Source organism: Heterodontus francisci, chromosome 16 (assembly GCF_036365525.1).
Source record: "Heterodontus francisci isolate sHetFra1 chromosome 16, sHetFra1.hap1, whole genome shotgun sequence".
NCBI lineage: Eukaryota > Metazoa > Chordata > Chondrichthyes > Heterodontiformes > Heterodontidae > Heterodontus > Heterodontus francisci.
In genome coordinates, this window is record NC_090386.1 from 62,455,456 (window position 1) to 62,473,865 (window position 18,410).

An 18,410-nucleotide genomic window follows, 5' to 3' on the forward strand; every position below is an offset into this window, starting at 1 on the left:
AAGAGAGAGCGAGAGGGGGGAAGAGAGAGCGAGGGGGGGATAAGAGAGCGAGAGGGGGGAAGAGAGAGCGAGAGGGGAAGAGAGAGCGAGAGGGGGAAGAGAGAGCGAGAGGGGGAAGAGAGAGCGAGAGGGGGAAGAGAGAGCGAGAGGGGGAAGAGAGAGCGAGAGGGCGGAAGAGAGAGGGAGAGGGAGGAAGAGAGAGGGAGAGGGGGGAAAGAGAGGGAGAGGGGGGAAGAGAGAGGGAGAGGGGGAAGAAGAGCGAGAGGGGGAAGAGAGAGCGAGAGGGGGGAAAGAGAGGGAGAGGGGGAAGAGAGAGGAGAGGGGGAAGAGAGAGCGAGAGGGGGGAAGAGAGAGCGAGAGGGGGAGAAAAGAGAGAGCGAGAGGGGGAAGAGAGAGCGAGAGGGGGGAAGGGAGAGCGAGAGGGGGAAGGGAGAGCGAGAGGGGGAAGGGAGAGCGAGAGGGGGGAAGGGAGAGCGAGAGGGGGGAAGGGAGAGCGAGAGGGGGAAGGGAGAGCGAGAGGGGGGAAGGGAGAGCGAGAGGGGGAAGGGAGAGCGAGAGGGGGAAGGGAGAGCGAGAGGGGGGAAGAGAGAGCGAGAGGGGGAAGAGAGAGCAAGAGGGGGGGAAGAGAGAGAGAGAGAGAGAGAGAGAGAGAGACAGGAGAAGAGAGAGGGGGGGGAGAAGAGAGAGAGGGGGGAGAAGAGAGAGAGGGGGGGAGAAGAGAGAGAGGGGGGGAGAAGAGAGAGAGGGGGGGAGAAGAGAGAGGGGGGGGAGAAGAGAGAGGGGGGGGGAGAAGAGAGAGGGGGGGGGAGAAGAGAGAGGGGGGGGGAGAAGAGAGAGGGGGGGGGGGCGGAGTTCCAGGATTTTAACCAGAGACAATGAAGAAATCGTTGTTAATAGTTCCAAGTCAGGATTTTTTTTTATTCGTTCGGGGGATGTGGGCATTGCTTGGCTCGGCCAGCATTTATTTCCCATCCCGAATTGCCCTCGAGAAGGTGGTGGTGAGTTACCTTTGTAAACTGCTGCAGTCCTTCGGATGCAAGTGCATCAACAGTGCCGTTAGGAAGGGAGTTCCAGGATTTTGACGCAGCGGCATTGAAGGAACGGCAATATTGTTCCAAGTCAGGATGGTGTGTGGCTTGGAGGGGAACTTGCAGGTGGTGATGTTCTTCTGCATCTGCTGCCCTTGTCCTTCTAGGTGGTAGTGGTCGTGGTTTGGAAGGTGCTGTTGAAGGAGCTTTGGTGAGTTCCTGCTGTGCATCTTGTAGATGGTACACATTACTGGCACTGTGTGTCAGTGATGGAGGATGTGAATGTCGACGGTGGTGGATGGGATGCCAATCAAGCAGACTGCTTTGTCCTGGATGGTGTTGAGATTCTGGCGTGTTGTTGGAGCTGCACCCATCCAGGCAAGTGAAGCATATTCCATCACACTCCTGACTTGTGCCTAGTAGATGGTGGACAGGCACTGGGGAGTCAGGTTTTGAGTTACTCGCTGCAGAATTCCCAGTCTCTGGCCTGCTCTTGTAGCCACAATATTTATGTGGCTGGTCCAGTTAAGTTTCTGGTCAATGGTAACCCCCAGAATGTTGATGGTGGGGCATTCAGCAATGGTAATGCCATTACATATCAAGGGGGATTGTCAGATTTTCTCTTGTTGGCGACTGTCATTGCCTGGCACTTGTATGCTGCAAATATTACTTGCCACTTATCAGCCCAAGCCTGAATGTTGTCCAGCTCTTTCTGCAGATGGGCATAGATTGCTTCAGTATCTGGAGGAGTTGTAAATAGTACAGCACACTAAGCAACTGACAGCAAACATTCCCATGTTTGACCTTATGTTGGAGGGAAAATCATTGATGAAGCAGCTGAAGATGGTTGGGCCTAGGACACTAACCTGACGAACTCCTGCAGTGATGTCCTGGGGCTTAAATGTTGGTCAACAACCACCACAACCATCTTCCTCTGTGTTATGTACAACTCCAAACAGCGAAGAGAGTTTTCCCCCTAATTCCCATTGACTTCAATTTTGTGAGGACTCCTTGATGCCATACTCGGTCAAAAGCTGCCTTGATGTCAAGGGCAGTACTTTCACCTTACCTCTGGAATTCAGCTGTTTTGTTCATGTTCAGACCAAGGCTGTAATGAAATCTGGAGCTGAGTGGCCCTGGTGGAACACTGGTTTCATCAGCTGAGGAAGGGCAGTAGGCAGTAAATTGCTCATCAGCAAGAGGTTTCATTGCCAGTGTTTGACCTGATGCCATGAGCCTCCATGCTGAGGACTCCAAGGGCAACTCCCTCCCGACTGTATACCACTGTGCCGCCACCTCTGGTGGGTCTGGGGACATTGGCTGTAAGGTATGATTCGATGACGATGACTATGTCAGGCTATTGAATGATTAATCTGCAAGACAGCGCTTAAAATTTTGCTGCAACTCCCAGATGATAGTGAGGTGCGCCTTTGTCATTTCCAGGTGGTCTATCCAGTTTTACTATTTGACTTTTCTGTAGTGCTTTGTTACAACTGAGTGGCTTACTGGGCCATTTCAGAGGGCATTTAAGAGTCAACTACATTGCTGTGGGTCTGGAGTCACATGTAGGCCAGACCAGGTAAGGACGGCAGATTTCTTCCTCTGAAGGGCATTAGTGAACCAGATGGATTTAATGACAACCTGGTAGCTTCATTATCATTAATAATGAAACGAGCATTTTATTCCAGATTTAATTAATTAAATTGAAATTCCCCAGCTTCAGTGGTGAGATCTAAACTCATGGCCAGATTTAAGAGACCCAAAGTGATGGGCTGGGAGGCAAGGAGTGGCAGATAAAATGGTGTGGTGTGGCATCGGGTGGTGCGCCAGACGTTGTCCTGCCCCCATGCTATTTTTGTCAAGGTGCCCACTGTGGATCACAGAAAGTCCACTGTGAGCCAATTGACTCAACTGTCTGCCAATCGGCAGGGCCCGCCTGCCCGATTAGCCCCAGCAAGGCCTGACTCCACTCACCTTGTGTGGTGGTTGGCATCCATCGATGTCATCGGTGGCGCTGCTGGGATGGAGAAGTTTCCAGCTGTCTGATTGGTCAGCAATTCATGAGGTGAGTAACTGTCTTTAAAAGGAGGCAGCAGACCCGATGGCGAGCAGTTTAATTGCCTACCGTTGAATGTGACAGAGGTTCCAACAAGTGGCAAAGGCGGTGTCGCACCCACCTACCACCCCCCCCCCCCACTTTCCAGCCTCTCAACAGCAACTCCACTGCCAGAATAAAGTCCATGTCTCCAGAGTATTAGCCCAGAATAACAAGTTCAGTTCAACGTTTTAGGAACGAGGTGCCTCAAACAGGAATACAAGTCTAATTGGCCAGCAACTCCATGAAGACTTCAAATAAATATTGTTCATCAGGCTCTTCTGGTACTTCAAATATCTTCTTTGCACATTAGCCTTCAGTTCTGCAAACACGATTGCGGTGTTCAGCTAAAACAAAGGTAAGCCACAAATATTTGCACTTAACTATGTTTTTATGTTCCTGCTAAATGAAAGGTTTGTGATGTAAAAGGAACGATGATGTAAGTTCTTGTTTTTTTCAGCCACCACGCGAGAATCATTTGCATTGTGCAAATTCAGGATTGTACCATACCAGAAAAAAGCAAGGTTAAAACCCATATTTCCACCAGAAACTCCTTCAAACTCAGCCTATTGGGAAGGCAGGTTAAAATATGAGCACTACAGGATTCCCCATGGTATCCAGTGGTACAAAGTTAGGCACAAACATAAATGCTCTTGGGTGAAACCCTAAAGATAAGCTCTCAATCTATTACAATCATTTAAATGTCAGGAATTCTTCTTTGTTATAGGTGCTGACACAGGACACATCCATCATTGGGAATGGTCAATTTGAAGGATCATTTTCCTCAGTGCTAATTCATTCCACAATGTTTAAAAATGACTGAATCAATGGATCATTAACTTCCACCACCAAGGAGTTCTCATTAAATGAACAGTGATGCTGGAGATACTGCCCATCGTACAATGGGAAGGGGAAATAAAATGAGAAGTTTTAGTAATTTATTGGATGCCAGTAACTATCTTTCAATCCAGCTGGATGAAAACAAACCTGCATGCAACTTCAACCACTGTTGAACAGTATCAAACCACAAGATATCAGCATGCTTACAATCTCAAAGAAAATAGATATCTGCTTTTGAGTAAATTGAAATATTCTACTTGAAAAATATTTACTTTCAAGAATAAAACAATAAAAATGAATAGGTGATAAGAACCAGATATTACAGGTGCACTCACTGTGTTAACTTCCTTTCTCCTGCTCATAGCATTGCTCGTAGCACATTTCATTTTCCATGAAAAGGAAGAGCAATATGATCTTCTAGCAGTCTTTCTTAAAAGCTATAATCTCTCTTTTCAGTGAATCTTCAATTTGCCTTTCAATTACTTCCTTTGTCATTAGCCATCTAACCATCCACAAATATATAATACAGTAAGAAGATTTGGCTCCTGATAGAAGATGTGTGATATATTGTATTCAATATACTATGCAAATCATTGCTGTAAATGGGAGAGTAACCAAAAACATCGTCGCATGGAAGCTGATTTTGAAATGTTAAATAAGTAATCAAGGTTACAGGGGAGACCAGGATCCAATCAGTCTGTTATTTGCAAGGGACACTTTGACTAGGCCAGTTTATTACTTGCGTTATTGGTATTTCAAATAAAAATGACTATTGAAGTGCATAGGAATAGTGAAGTGGAGGAGGAGAAATTTCCAGCAATTTTAAAGACTAGTCTGTGTGATTTGAAATGCTTAAATGAGAATTGGATCAGCTTGCCTTCTGTTTCTTAGCCATGGCAGTGCAACACCCAAATTAAATCAGAGGCAAATATTTCAACAGCATTAACGCATTTCTCTCAATGCAGCACTACTGATTTTATTTTGAAGGATGTTGGAATTCCGGATAAGGAAATCCCTTAACCCAACACAAGCAGCAATAATAAGCATTATTCCAATCTTTTTTGCCTGTTATGCCAACCCACCACAGAGGAAAGCTTCAAGTTACTGTGGTTTATTTATCTATTTTACACTTCAGTGACAACCCAAACAAGCAAGACGTCCAATTACTTAACATTGCCAAGGATGCATTAACATCTCAAAATACTACTTCAAACTCATAATTGAAAAATAGCCCAATAATTTACACTTGTAAACATCAGCCACAGTGCATTAGGCATCATTTTGGGTGCAGCCACATGGACATTTTCAGTATTAATCAACTGTTATATTGCACTGAAAAGCTATCACAGGTGAGAAGATAGCTCTTAGGATCTGATGTAATACAACAGAAACACTAAAATCTGGTTCCTTGAACTATGGATCAACTGTTGCAGTTTCTGGGCCTGGACCATCTGTTATCCAGGTATTAAATAAGTACTGATTTATGTGATTTACACAAACTATTCAGCTTCACAGAGATTACTACAGATACTAAATTAGTATTGTGTTACACCCTCAAATTAGCTACAGAGAACAAACAGATTTTAAAAGCTTATAAAATGGGGTTTCTCCAGTGCATAAACAAGCTAGTTAAACGGCAACATTTAGATTTTCACCTTTTCCAAAAATCATGAACAGCTGGAGAATGTGGGTAGCAATTACACGACACATGGAGTAAAAACATGGACAATTTCTCCAATTATCTTTGCCCTCTAACCCCACTTCACCTGAAGATTATATTTGGTCTGAATTTCCCATGTACTATGTTCAGGTTGATCATCAAGTATATTCTTAAAAATCTTGGATGTGACATGCATTTCCTGTTCACATTCATTACTTCTGAAACACTGTTATAATGAAAAATCCAATGTAAACATTTAATTGTCACATAGTGTTCATGAATCAACAAATCACAGCTTTAAATGAGAAATGGTCTATTTTCTTCCCAGCAGCTGAAATTTCTGAAGTCCAAAATAAGGTTTTAAGTATTTAAAAACATTATAGTAATATTCAAATTATGTATTTGACTTTCTTGTGGAAATCCAGCCAGATCAAACTGGAAGCAATCAGTCGGAAGGAAGATCTGGCCCAATATAATACTAACTTCTCTAAGAAACCACAAAGCAGGTTCACAATTTATTAATTTTCTTTATTCCACAGTTATTTACCTTAAGTAGTAGAGGATATTTGCAGATTCTCTGTATTGGGGTTAACAAATAGCCTTCCAATGGAATATCTGTGGTCTTCATTCCTCCCAGTACCATGCAGTTCTAAATGAAAGTTAAATTGTTAAGACGCATAAACAATTTTAAATAAACAGATACTTCTGAACAACTGACTCCCAAGATGGTTATGTGAATCTTAGAGACAATGACTAAGCCCAGAATAGGAATGTCATTCTGGAATTCTCATATTTGAACTTTTCCCCATCAAGTCTCCAACCAAGAAATTAAAGTTTTCAACACCAAATTTAATTAAGCATACCTGCACAATTTTCATTTTCTATGTTCAAAATGTTTTTCATTAGCAATCACCTGAACCAAATTACATGCTTAAATTAGCCTCTTTCATACATTTTTTTAAAGTTACAAATATCTTGATTTGCCTCCTAAAGGTGTCTGTTAATATATTAGATTTTTGGATCCTAGATATAACTACATAAAATTCTTTTATATTTTATACATTTAACTAAGGTCTCTTGAAACTGGATTACAAACATAATTAATTTTTTACTGCTGCTGACTACATGAGGTACATAGCAATAGTTATAGCAGTGTCCGATTAAGGAAGGATAACTGTATTAGGCAGTCCAATTTTAATGAATTGCACAGACAATATACAACATACTACCATGTGAATTTTAGCAGAGACCATGCAGCTTACCAGAAGCATTGCCCGCACTTCAGGTATTTTGTTCAATTCCATTAAAAGTCGCAAGGCTTTTTCATGGTTGCTACAATATTCTTGATAGACACAAAATCGGTCTTTCTGCAATCACAAATACAAAGATCACATTGGCATTACAGAAATGGTTTATGTGCAATATTTTAAGTTGGCTGTTTGTTGTACACTAAAAAAAATGTTGGGATTAGAATGGTAAAACAGGATTCTTTAGAAAGAAAAGCATTATGAGCAGCGAGAGAGTGTAGTTGTCCAGGTTGCGATAGCTCAGATTGGTTTAGTGCTATTGGCCAAGACCTGTGCACAGACTTACCACTGCTTTCTTCTGGTCAGAGAAGGTACATGGCACAGAAAAGCAACGGCAAGTGAAATGGGGAGGGGAAAAAAAAAAGTCCAGTGACACAGGTCCTGAAAAAAAAACAACCACAACAGGCAAGTGCAGATTTCCAATTACGCAACCAACATTTGTGCACTCAAGAATCCTTATGCACTGAAATTCTCGTCCAGATCGACAAGGAGGATCAAATTTCAGTTGTACTTCAAAAGCATCATCTGCATTTACTAGTTCACAAATCACCTACACTGGATTTTCAAAATTATCTCTACCCGACTCCTGTTCACACTGAAATTCAATCAAACTGAAAGAACATGCATACGTTGTAAATATTATGCCTGGTTCTTCTCTGGAGTCCAGAAAAAAAAATTAATGCCTGTTATAGATTGTTTGCTTTTAAGAGTTCATCCATTTATTGTGTCATGGAAGTGGGGATCAAGTTTGACTCTAGTTCTTTTTTTTGATGCAAAATACGCATTTTGCTTAAAAACTTAAGAACCTAAAGTACAGGAACAGGAACAGACCTGATGGCCCCTGAAGCTTGCTCCACCATTCAATGCAATCATGGCTGATCTTCTGTCTCAAATCCACTTTCGCACATACTCTCCATACCCCTTGATTCCCTGGGAGATCAAAAATCTGTCCATCTCAGCCTTCATTATAATCAACAATCATCTAGGGTAGAGAATTCCAAAAATTCAAAACCCTTTGTGAAGAAGTTTCTCCTCACTTCAGTCCTAAATGATCAATCCCCGGTCCTGAGATTGTGCCTCCACGTTCTAGATTGCCCAGGCAGTGGAAACAACCTCTCAGTGTCTACCTTGTCAAGCCCCTTCAGAATCTTGTATGTTTCAATGAGACCACCTCTCATTCTCTAAATTCCAGAGTATAGGCTGAGTAAATGTGGGCCTATCATCATAGGACAATCCTCTCATCCCAGGAAACAAGCTAGTGAAGCGTCGATGTACCGCCTCCAATGCAGGTATATCCTTCCTTAAATATGGAGACCAAAACTGCACACATTACTCCAGGAGTGGTCTCACCAAAGTCCTGTACACTTGTAGCAAGACTTCTTCATTCTTGTACTCCAATTCCCTTGCAATAAAGGCCAACATGCCATATGCCCACCTAATTGCCTGCTGGACATCGAATGAGCACATCGAAGTCTCCCTGAAATCAACATTTAGAAGCTCCATGCCTTTCTATAAAATATTCTGCTTTTGTTCTTCGTACTTAAGTGAGTTACTTCACACATTCCACTATTATACTCCATCTGCCACCTTGTTGCCCACTCACTTAACCTGTCTATATCTCTTTGCAGCCTCTGTCATCCTCACAGCTTACATTCCCACCTAGCCCGGTATCATCAGCCAAATTAAATACATTACTCTCAGCCTCTTCATCTAAGTCATTAACATAGTTTGTAAATAGCTAAGGCCCTAGCATTGATCCTTGCTGCACTCAAGTAGTTACAGCCTGCCGACTCAAAAATGCCTCGTTTATCCCTACTCTCGGCTTCCAGTCATTAACCAATCCTCTACCCATGCTAATCTATCACCAAAACTTCATGAACCCTTATCTTGCACATTAGCATTTTGTGTGACACCTTAGTGAATGCCTTTTGGAAATCCATATTCTGACAAAAGTGCTTCTATTTTTTGTAAAGTATGTTTTTAAGGACTTATAGTTGAATTATGGACATTGATTCATCTGGAAGCTTGAGGAGATGCTGAACTTTGTATTTTTGTTTTAAAAAAGAGGTCACCAGAAGGTTTCCTGGACTTGGCTTGTAAACAAGCCCTTACTGGAAGGCACCGGTTTTCAGATAAAATATCAGCAGGGAGCTTGTTGTTTTGACTTGGTGAAGATGTTTACAGAGAAGTGACAGGTCAAGATTTATAGAGGTAAGGAGGCTTGATTCTTGTGACAGTGTTTGGCTTTGGACAGTTGGTTTGAGGGTGAACTGTTTTGAAGACGGTTGGTTTTTGCCTGCCAAGGAAACCCAGCTCAACTCTTTCTCTCTCTCAAAGAAACCCTGCATATCCAATCTCCTCTTTCCTCCTGCATTTGAAGAAACACTGCGTATCGAATGTGCGGGAACTGAAACCCCTATTGCCGCATTTCTGCTGTAATGCCTCTGTTGCTGCATTTCTTGGAAAGCCTACCCAAACTGAACTTCAACATCGCCTGGAAAGAACTGTTCTAGGATGATCCCCATGACAGCCATCTATATACATTTGGGACACGAAACAAAAACAAAGAACATCTTTCCATATCCTCTCTTTTTTGTTCAAGAATGAACATATATTCACCTAAGTTTTTTTTTGTCTGTTTTTTTCGTAACAGAGCTCTAGAACAAAATTCCCTTTTATTTTTCTGCTTAACCAGTGTGTGTGTGTGTATGTGCGTGTGCGAGAGAGATGGGCTAAGGTAAAAAGGGAACTTTTATATTTCAATCTGTGTGTTCATGCTTTACTTCATTACTGGTTAAGATTTGTTTTATAATAAACTGATAATTTTGTTGCTTATTAAAGAAACCCGATTGGTATATTTTATTCTGGGAAAAATAGAATAGGTGATTGACTGTATTGGTAAGTGAGAAAATGTAAATATATGTTGTGACCTGTGGAGAAGTGGGACTAGAGTAAACAGTGCATTTCTCCCACCTCGGTCATAATATATACTACATCTACTTGTTTGCCTTCATCCACCTTACTAGTTACAGCTTCAAAAACTAATACTTTTTCAAACACAATTTCCCTTTCACAAAACCAGGACTTTGTCTGATCATACTATGATTTTCGAAGTGCATTGTTAAGACACCCTTAGTAATAGATTCCTGCATTTTCCTGATGACAGGCTAACTGACCTGTAGTCCCCCATTTTCTCTCCCTCCTTTCTTGAATAGCGGTGTTACATTTGCTAACTACCAATCCATTGGGACCATTCTAGAAACTAGGGAATTTCGGAAATCCATAATCAGTGCATCCACTATCTCTGCAACGAATTCTTATAGAACCCTAGGATATAGGCCATCTGGTCCTGGAGTTTTTAGTCCCTTATTTTTTCTCTGCTGATATTATTCACCTTACAATGGGGTGCCAATGTCCTTGCAGTTTCTTTGTATGGGTTCGAGTTTAGCAATAGCAAGAATAACGCTGTATAAAGTCATAAAAAGGGCTTTTACTTCAATAAAATGTTGTGATCCTCTTCACTTAAAAAGATATCAGGAATCTGGTAGTCACATGACTTTCTGTTCAGGCCTTATCAAACAGTTCTGCTATTTAAGTGAGGCGTTTGAATGCTCATCAACCTGGACTTTGTGGTAGCATGACAACAAAATTCTAAGTGTTCACCATCATTACTCCACAGAAACAGATGGTAACTTTGGAAGTCCATGCATGCGGAATAACGCAGAAATCCATCAGTTGCTGTCAGTGATTTTACACTTCGCCAGAGGATGCACTGTTGAGGCATCCCCTAGACTGCGGTCATGGAAATCCAATCAGTGTAATCGACAAGAACTCCAATTCATACACCGTGAGTCTCACTGTAAAAACGTGTGAAAAAGTTACACCTTGTTGAAAGAGATGGAACTGGGTTTTTAAACAGCGTACTAATTTCATATTTGTTGAATGTCCAAGTTCTCAGTGTTAAAATTCTACATAATTTCTAAAAAATTGTTTTTCAAGTTACTTTGTTTTAGTTTCTATCTTAATCCAGATCATTTGTTTCGCCAGCTGAAAATTTAAATTAAAAGTGATGGACATTAAGTCTTTTTAACTTTCTGGTTTGCAGTGTGTGAATATTTCCATGTGACTGGCTACCTATCTGCTTGCTGACATCACTGCTGCATGCCAAGACATCCCCTTGACTTGACACCAGATTTATACTGAAGGGAAAACCATACCACAGAGATCACTAGGTCTTTGTGGGCAGCTTTCTAGAAGGTCAGCAACAAGCGCCCTTGCTTTGCTGCTGACTGCAAAATCCTGGTTAACAGCTCTGAATATGAAATTGTGTTAAGCAATTCTCTTTGTTTGGAAAAGAACCAGTTTAATTCACACAGGTTCCAGAAAGTTTGGAAATGTAGCCAAAAGGCTCTATTCCACCACCCCCCACCCCCCCCCGCACCCCCCCAACCCAATGAAATTTAACGAAGCAAAAACAAGAAATGCCGGATTCACTCAGCAGGTCTGGCAGCATCTGTGGAAAGAGAAGCAGAGTTAACGTTTCGGGTCAGTGACCCTTCTTCGGAAGTATATTTTAAGTACCCAAATCATACTAATATCAAAAGATGCCCCAGAAAGAAAGATTTCCATGTAAAATGAAGCAATTTTGAAAACTTGTTTCATTTAAAATTGTCTGAAAGAAACAAATTCCTGTTGCAAATGAAGTCATCACCACGTACTGGGTTGCCCCAGTAGATCTCAAGTAGGTAGCTCTGCTTTAATGCCTACAAAATCTCAAAACTAAAATCTTGCAGAACAATTTCATGGAAGATTGCCTCATATTACCCAAAGGAAAAACATGATGCACTCAAAACATTTTAGAAACAGATTCATTGTGGATTTGTCTCATGAATATATTATATATACATATTTATCTTTAGAAAGAATTCATAAACTGACATATCTCCCAGAAGAGACAAGTGCTCTCTCAACTCTCAATTTATGAAATTCCAATAATCCCATCTCTATACAACCTAAATTGTTGTCTGTTAAATTTCTTAAAGAATACATGACAAAGCTACTAAATTTCCACATTGAGTGTAGCTGCATTGCATAGGAAACGGAGATAGGTCACTTATGTCGGTTTCACTCTGGAATGAAACAAATTTCATATTCAATAGCTTGCTACTTAAACCATTGCAGCAAAAATGACTTGGTGCTTCAATTTTTCATTATCCAGACTATTACAGTAAATGCATTATATTTTTAAATCTGGTTTCTTTGTGAAGTATATTTTACCCGCTCGAGAGGCTTTTGAAGTTATAAATTATAGGCAAGTACAATCCCAAACAGATACTTCAAAACTATTTTAATTTTAAAATATCCTACTCAGTAACTCAGCAGGACTGTAAATACTGGAAGAGTACATCAATCCTGGTATGCAGTCTCACCACAAAATTATAGGGATAGGTGCACACTCCCTTCAGTCCTACCCTTATAATCCACTAAATTTAAAAACATGTTTATATATTCTTGCAATATTTGAAGTTCTATTAACTAACATTTAGGCCATGACAAATAGTTATAATATAAACTAATTCATCGCTCCACCCCCACTCTGACTTCCGCCTTCTACATTGTCCTAATGAAGCTCAACAGAAGCTTGAGGAAAAGCATATAATCCTTTGATTAGGCACTTTACAGCCTGCTGGACTCTCCAATTCAACTATATCAGATCGTAACTACTACGCCCATTTTTTGTTCAATCAACAACAACTTAATAGCATAGGAACTTAGGAGCAGGAGTAGGCCATTCAGCCCATCAAGCCTGCTCCATCATTCAATACGATCATGGCTAATCATCCACTTCAATGCCTTTTTCCCACACTATCATCATATCCCTTTATGTCAATGGTATTTAGAAATCTGTTAATCTCTAAACATAACCAATGATTGAGCTTCTACAGCCCGCTGGGATAGAGAATTCCAAAGATTCGCAACCCTCTGAGTAAAAGGATTTCTCCTCATCTCGGTCCTAAGTGGCTTCCCCCTTATTTTGAGATTGTGTACCCTGGTTCAAGATTCCCCAACCAGGGGAAACATCTTACCTGCTTCTACCCTGTCTATCCCTTTCAGTATTTTGTAGGTTTCAATGAGATCACCTCTCATTCTTCAAAACTCGTGAGAATACAGGCCCAGCTTCCCCAATCACTATTCATAGGACAGTCCTGCCATCCCGGGAACAAGTCTGGAGAATATCTGTTGCACTCCCTCTATGGCAATAATATCCTTCCTAAGGTAGAGGAACCAAAACGGCACACAATACTCCAGGTGCGGTCTAACCATGGTTCTAAACAATTGAAGCAAGACTTCACTACTCCTGTACTCAAATCCTCTTGCGATAAATACTAACATACCATTAGACTTCTTAATTGCTTGCTGCACCAGCATGTTGGCTTTCAGTGATTTATTGACATGGACACCCAGGTCCCTTTGTACATCTACACTTTCTAATCTCTTACCATTTAAGAAATACTCTGCACATCTATTCCTCCTACCAAAATGGATAACCTCACATTTTTGCACATTATATTCCATCTGCCACATTCTTGCCCATTCACTAAGTCTGTCCAAAAACCCTTGAAGCCGCTTTGCATCTTCCTCACACCACACATTCCCATCTAGTTTGGTGTCATCTGCGAACTTGGAAATATTACATTTGGTCCCCACATCCAAATCATGATATATATTGTGAACAGCTGGGACCAAAGTACTGATCCTTGCCGTACCCCACTAGTCACAGCCTGCCAACGCAAGAATGACCCATTTATTCCTCCTCTCTGTTTTCTGCCTGTTAACCAATCCTTAATCCATGCCAGTATATTACTCCCTATCCCATGTGGGGGACTTTATATAAAAAACCTTCTGAAAATCCAAGTATACCAACTCCCCTTTATCAATTCTGTTAGTAACTTCCTCAAAAAAATCCAACAGGTCCATCAAACATGATTTCCCATTCATAAATCCATGTTGACTTTGCCCAATCAGATCATTATTATTCAAGTGTCCACTTAGCACATCCTTTAGAATAGATTCTAACATTTTCCTTACTACTGATGTAAGGCTAACAGGTCTGTAGTTCCCCGTTTTCTCTCTCCCTCCTTTCTTAAATAGTGGGGTGACATTTGCTGCTTTCCATTCTGCAGGAACCACGCCAGAATTTATAGAATTTTGGAAGATGATCACCAATGCATCCACTATCTCCATAGCTACCCCTTTCAATACTCTGGGTTGAGGAATATCAGGCCCTGGGGACTTAATAACCTTCAGTCCCATTAATTTCTCCAATACAACCTTCCTACTAATTTCCTTCAATTCCTCATTCCTAGTCCCTTGGCTCTCTAATTCTGGGAGATTTCTTGTATCGTCCTCAGTGAAGACAGACACAAAGTAATCATTTAGCTTCTCTGCCATTTCTCTATCCCCCATTATAAATTCTCCTGACTCTGCCTACAGTGGACCCACATTTATCTTAGCCAAACATTTCCTTTTTACATACTTACAGAAGCTTTTACAGTCCATTTTAAAGTTTTTTGCTAATTTACATTCATATTCTATTTTCCCTTTATCAGTTTCTTCGTCCTCCTTTGCTGTATTCTAAAATGCTCCCAATCCTCATGTTTACTACTATTTCTGGCAACTTTATTGGCCTTTTCTTTTAACCTTATACAATCCTCAACTTCCTTTGTTAGCATCAGTTGACTACCTTAACTTTTGGGGATTTTGAGCCTTGAAGGAATGTATAGTTGCTGTAAATTATGTAATAATTCTTGGAAGACTATCCATTGTCTATGCACTCACACCTTGGAATGTATTTTTCCAATTCACCTCAGCCAATTTGCCCCTCATATCTTCATAATTTCCTTTGTTCAAATTTAACACCCTGGCTTCAGATTGAACTACCTTACTTTCAAACATAATGTAAAATTCTATCATGTTATGGTCACTCATCCCTAAAGGTTTTTTTTACTAGATTATTAATTAGCCCTTTTTCATTACATTACAGTCTCTAGATGCAGAAATCAACAAGCGCATGGGAAAGGCTTCCACTGCTATGTCCAGACTGGCCAAGAGAGTGTGGGAAAATGGCGCACTGACACAGAACACAAAAGTCCGAGTGAATCAGGCCTGTGTCCTCAGTACCTTGCTCTATGGCAGCGAGGCCTGGACAACGTATGTCAGCCAAGAGCGACGTCTCAATTCATTCCATCTTCGCTGCCTCCGGAGAATACTTGACATCAGGTGGCAGGACCGTATCTCCAACACAGAAGTCCTCGAGGCGGCCAACATCCCCAGCCTGTACACACTACTGAGTCAGCGGCGCTTGAGATGGCTTGGCCATGTGAGCCGCATGGAAGATGGCAGGATCCCAAAGACACATTGTACAGCGAGCTCGCCACTGGTATCAGATCCACCGGCCGTCCATGTCTCCGCTTTAAAGACGTCAGCAAATGCGACATGAAATCCTGTGACATTGATCACAAGTCGTGGGAGTCAGTTGCCAGCGTTCGCCAGAGCTGGCGGGCAGCCGTAAAGATGGGGCTAAAATGTGGCGAGTCGAAGAGACTTAGTAGTTGGCAGGAAAAAAGACAGAGGCGCAAGGGGAGAGCCAACTGTGCAACAGCCCCGACAAACAAATTTCTCTGCAGCACCTGTGGAAGAGCCTGTCACTCTAGAATTGGCCTTTATAGCCACTCCAGGCGCTGCTTCACAAACCACTGACCACCTCCAGGGGCGTATCCATTGTCTCTCGAGATAAGGAGGCCAAAGAAGAAGAATACTAGATCTAAAACTTCCTCAACATACTGCTCTAGAAAACCATCCCTAACACACTCCAAAAACTCGTCCTCCACAGCATATGCGCTTATTAGGTTTACCCAGTCTATGTGCAGATTAAACTCACCCATAATTACTGTATTACCCATGCTACATGCTTCTCCAATCTCCTGATTATCACCATACTCCACACTACCACTACTGTTTGGTGACCAATATACAACTCCTACTAAAGTTTGCTGCCCCTTGCTGTTCCTTAGCTCTACCCAAACAGATTCCACATTTTGTTCTTCCGATCTGAGATATTCCCTTACTAATGTACTGATCCCATCCCTCATCAGTGCAACACCACCTCCTTTTTCTGGTTTCCTGTCCTTCCTAAATGTCAAATATCCTTGAATATTCAGTTCCCTGTCTTCGTCACCCTGGAGACACATTTCCATAATGGAAATTGGATCATACCCATTTACCTCTATTTGTGCCTTTAAATCATCTACCTTGTTGCAAGTGCTGTGTACATTCAGTTAGAGTGCCCATAACCTTGTCTTCTTGGCATTATTCTGCATTCTAAGCCTAGTTGATGCTCGCCTTTGTTTCACCTGCCTTCTAATGTCGCTTGCTACTTTTCCACCTCCTATTACCAGCCTTACTTCCTTACAATTTGAGCTACCCCTCAGGTTCCCACCCCCTGACAAGCTAGTTTAAACCCTCCCCAACAGCACTAGCAAGTCTCCCTGCAAGGATATTAGTTCTGGTGGCCTACTCCTGCTCCTAATTTGTATGTTCACATATATTTTTATAGTGTCTCCAACAGAGTAAAACATCCCAAGGCACTTCACTGGAGTGTTAACTAACAGGAAGCAGAAAGTCAGGATAAATAGAGCATATTCAAGCTGGCAAACTGTAACTAGTGGAGTGCCACAGGGATCAGTTCTGGGGCCTCAACTATTTATGGTAATGGCTTGGAAGGCGGCAAAATTTGCAGATAATACAAGGATAAGTTAGGAAAGCAAGTTGCAAAGGAGACACAAAGTTTTGCCAAAGAGATATAGATAGGTTAAGTGAGTGGGCAAAAATTTGGGAAATGGAGTATAATGTGGGAAAATGTGAGTTTGTCCATTTTGGCAGAAAGAATTTTTTAAAATTATTTAAATGGACAGAGACTGCAAAATGCTGCAGTACAGAGGGATCTGGGTGTCCTTGTATATGAATCACAAAAAGTTAGCATGCAGGTACAGCAAGTAATCAGGAAGGGAAATGGAATGTTGATATTTATTGCAAGGAGGATGGAGTATGAACGTAGGGAAGTCTTGATACAATGGAGCAGGGCTGTGTACAGCTTTGGTCTCCTTATTTGAGGAGGGACATACTTGTGCCAGCAGGTCAGAGAAGGTTCACTAGGCCGATTCCTAGAATGAAAGGATTGCCTTATGAGGAAAGGTTGAGCAGTTTGGGCCTATACTCATTGGTGTTTAGAAGAATGAGGGATGATCTTATTGAAATATATAAAGATTCTGAGGGGGCTAAACAGTGTAGGTGCACAGAGGATGTTTCCCCTCGTGAGGGAATCTAGAACTAGGGGACACAGTTTCAAAATAAGGGATCTTCCATTTAGGTTGGAGATGAAGAGGTATTTCTCCTGCGATGGTTGTTAACCCTTGGAATTCTCTTCGCCAAAGAATAGAGGCAGGGTCATTGAATGTATTCAAGGCTGAGTTCGGCAGAGTTTTGATTACAAGGGAGTCAAGGGTTATGGTAGGCTGGCAGGAAAGGAGTTGAGGCCACAATCAGATCAGCCATGATTTTATTGAATGGCAGAGCAGATTCAAGGGGCCGAATGTCCTACTCCTGTTCCTATTTCTTATGTTATCAATCAAAATTTGATGTAGAGCCACATAAGGAGATATTAGGGCAGAAGTAGATTTTTAACAAACAGCTCAAAGGAGGATATAGAGAGGTGAAGAGGCGGAGTGGTTTAGGCAGGCAATTCCAAAGCTTAGTGCATTGGCAGTTGAAGGCATGACCACAAATGGTAAAAAGTGATTAAAATCAGGCACGTGCAAGAGGCCAGAATTGGAGGAGTGCAGAAATATTAGAGGGCTGTAGATTATAGAGATAGGGAGGAACAAGGCCATATTGGAGTTTGAAAATGGGGAGAGTTTTAAAAGCGAGGCATTACTTAACTGTGAAGCGATATAGCTCAGTGAGCATAGGGGGAATGAAACACAATGTAAGTTAAGATAGGGAAACAATTTTTAATGATCTGGTAACAATTTGGCTTCTCATTTTCAGCTCCTCTAGATCCATATTTCATTGATTTTCTTGCCACATTGCAACACCCTTTTGCTTTTCTTTTTGTCTTGTCATTTTATCTTTCTTGCCTTCCACTTATAACAGACCTTTCCATTTGTTCTTTCCTCTCCTCCCCATCACCCTCCTGACTTCCAAGCCTCTGTACCTGCTCAAAATTTGTTAAATCTTTCACTTCTTCCAGTTCTGATCAAAGGTTAGTAACATGAAACATTAACTCCGTTTTTCACTCCACAGATGCTGCCTGATCAGCTGAATATATCCAGAATTTTCTGTTTTTATTTCATTTCCTCACATTTGGTGTTCAGATTGCTTTTTAAAAAAAGAACTTTTGCCACTGCAACTCATAATATTAC

General features: G+C 41.5%; 1 protein-coding gene across 2 annotated transcripts in view; it reads right to left on the reverse strand.

The window, feature by feature from the left end:
• prex1 (phosphatidylinositol-3,4,5-trisphosphate-dependent Rac exchange factor 1) overlaps positions 1 to 18,410 on the reverse strand; it is a 270,479-nt gene that overhangs the window by 165,453 nt on the left and 86,616 nt on the right. For both annotated transcript variants that reach the window (XM_068048258.1, XM_068048259.1), the window contains exons 4-5: positions 6,886 to 6,990; positions 6,171 to 6,272 (exon numbers count right to left, since the gene is read on the reverse strand). In XM_068048258.1, coding sequence (XP_067904359.1) covers positions 6,171 to 6,272; positions 6,886 to 6,990 — 207 coding nt within the window. The remainder of the gene's footprint in view (positions 1 to 6,170; positions 6,273 to 6,885; positions 6,991 to 18,410) is intronic.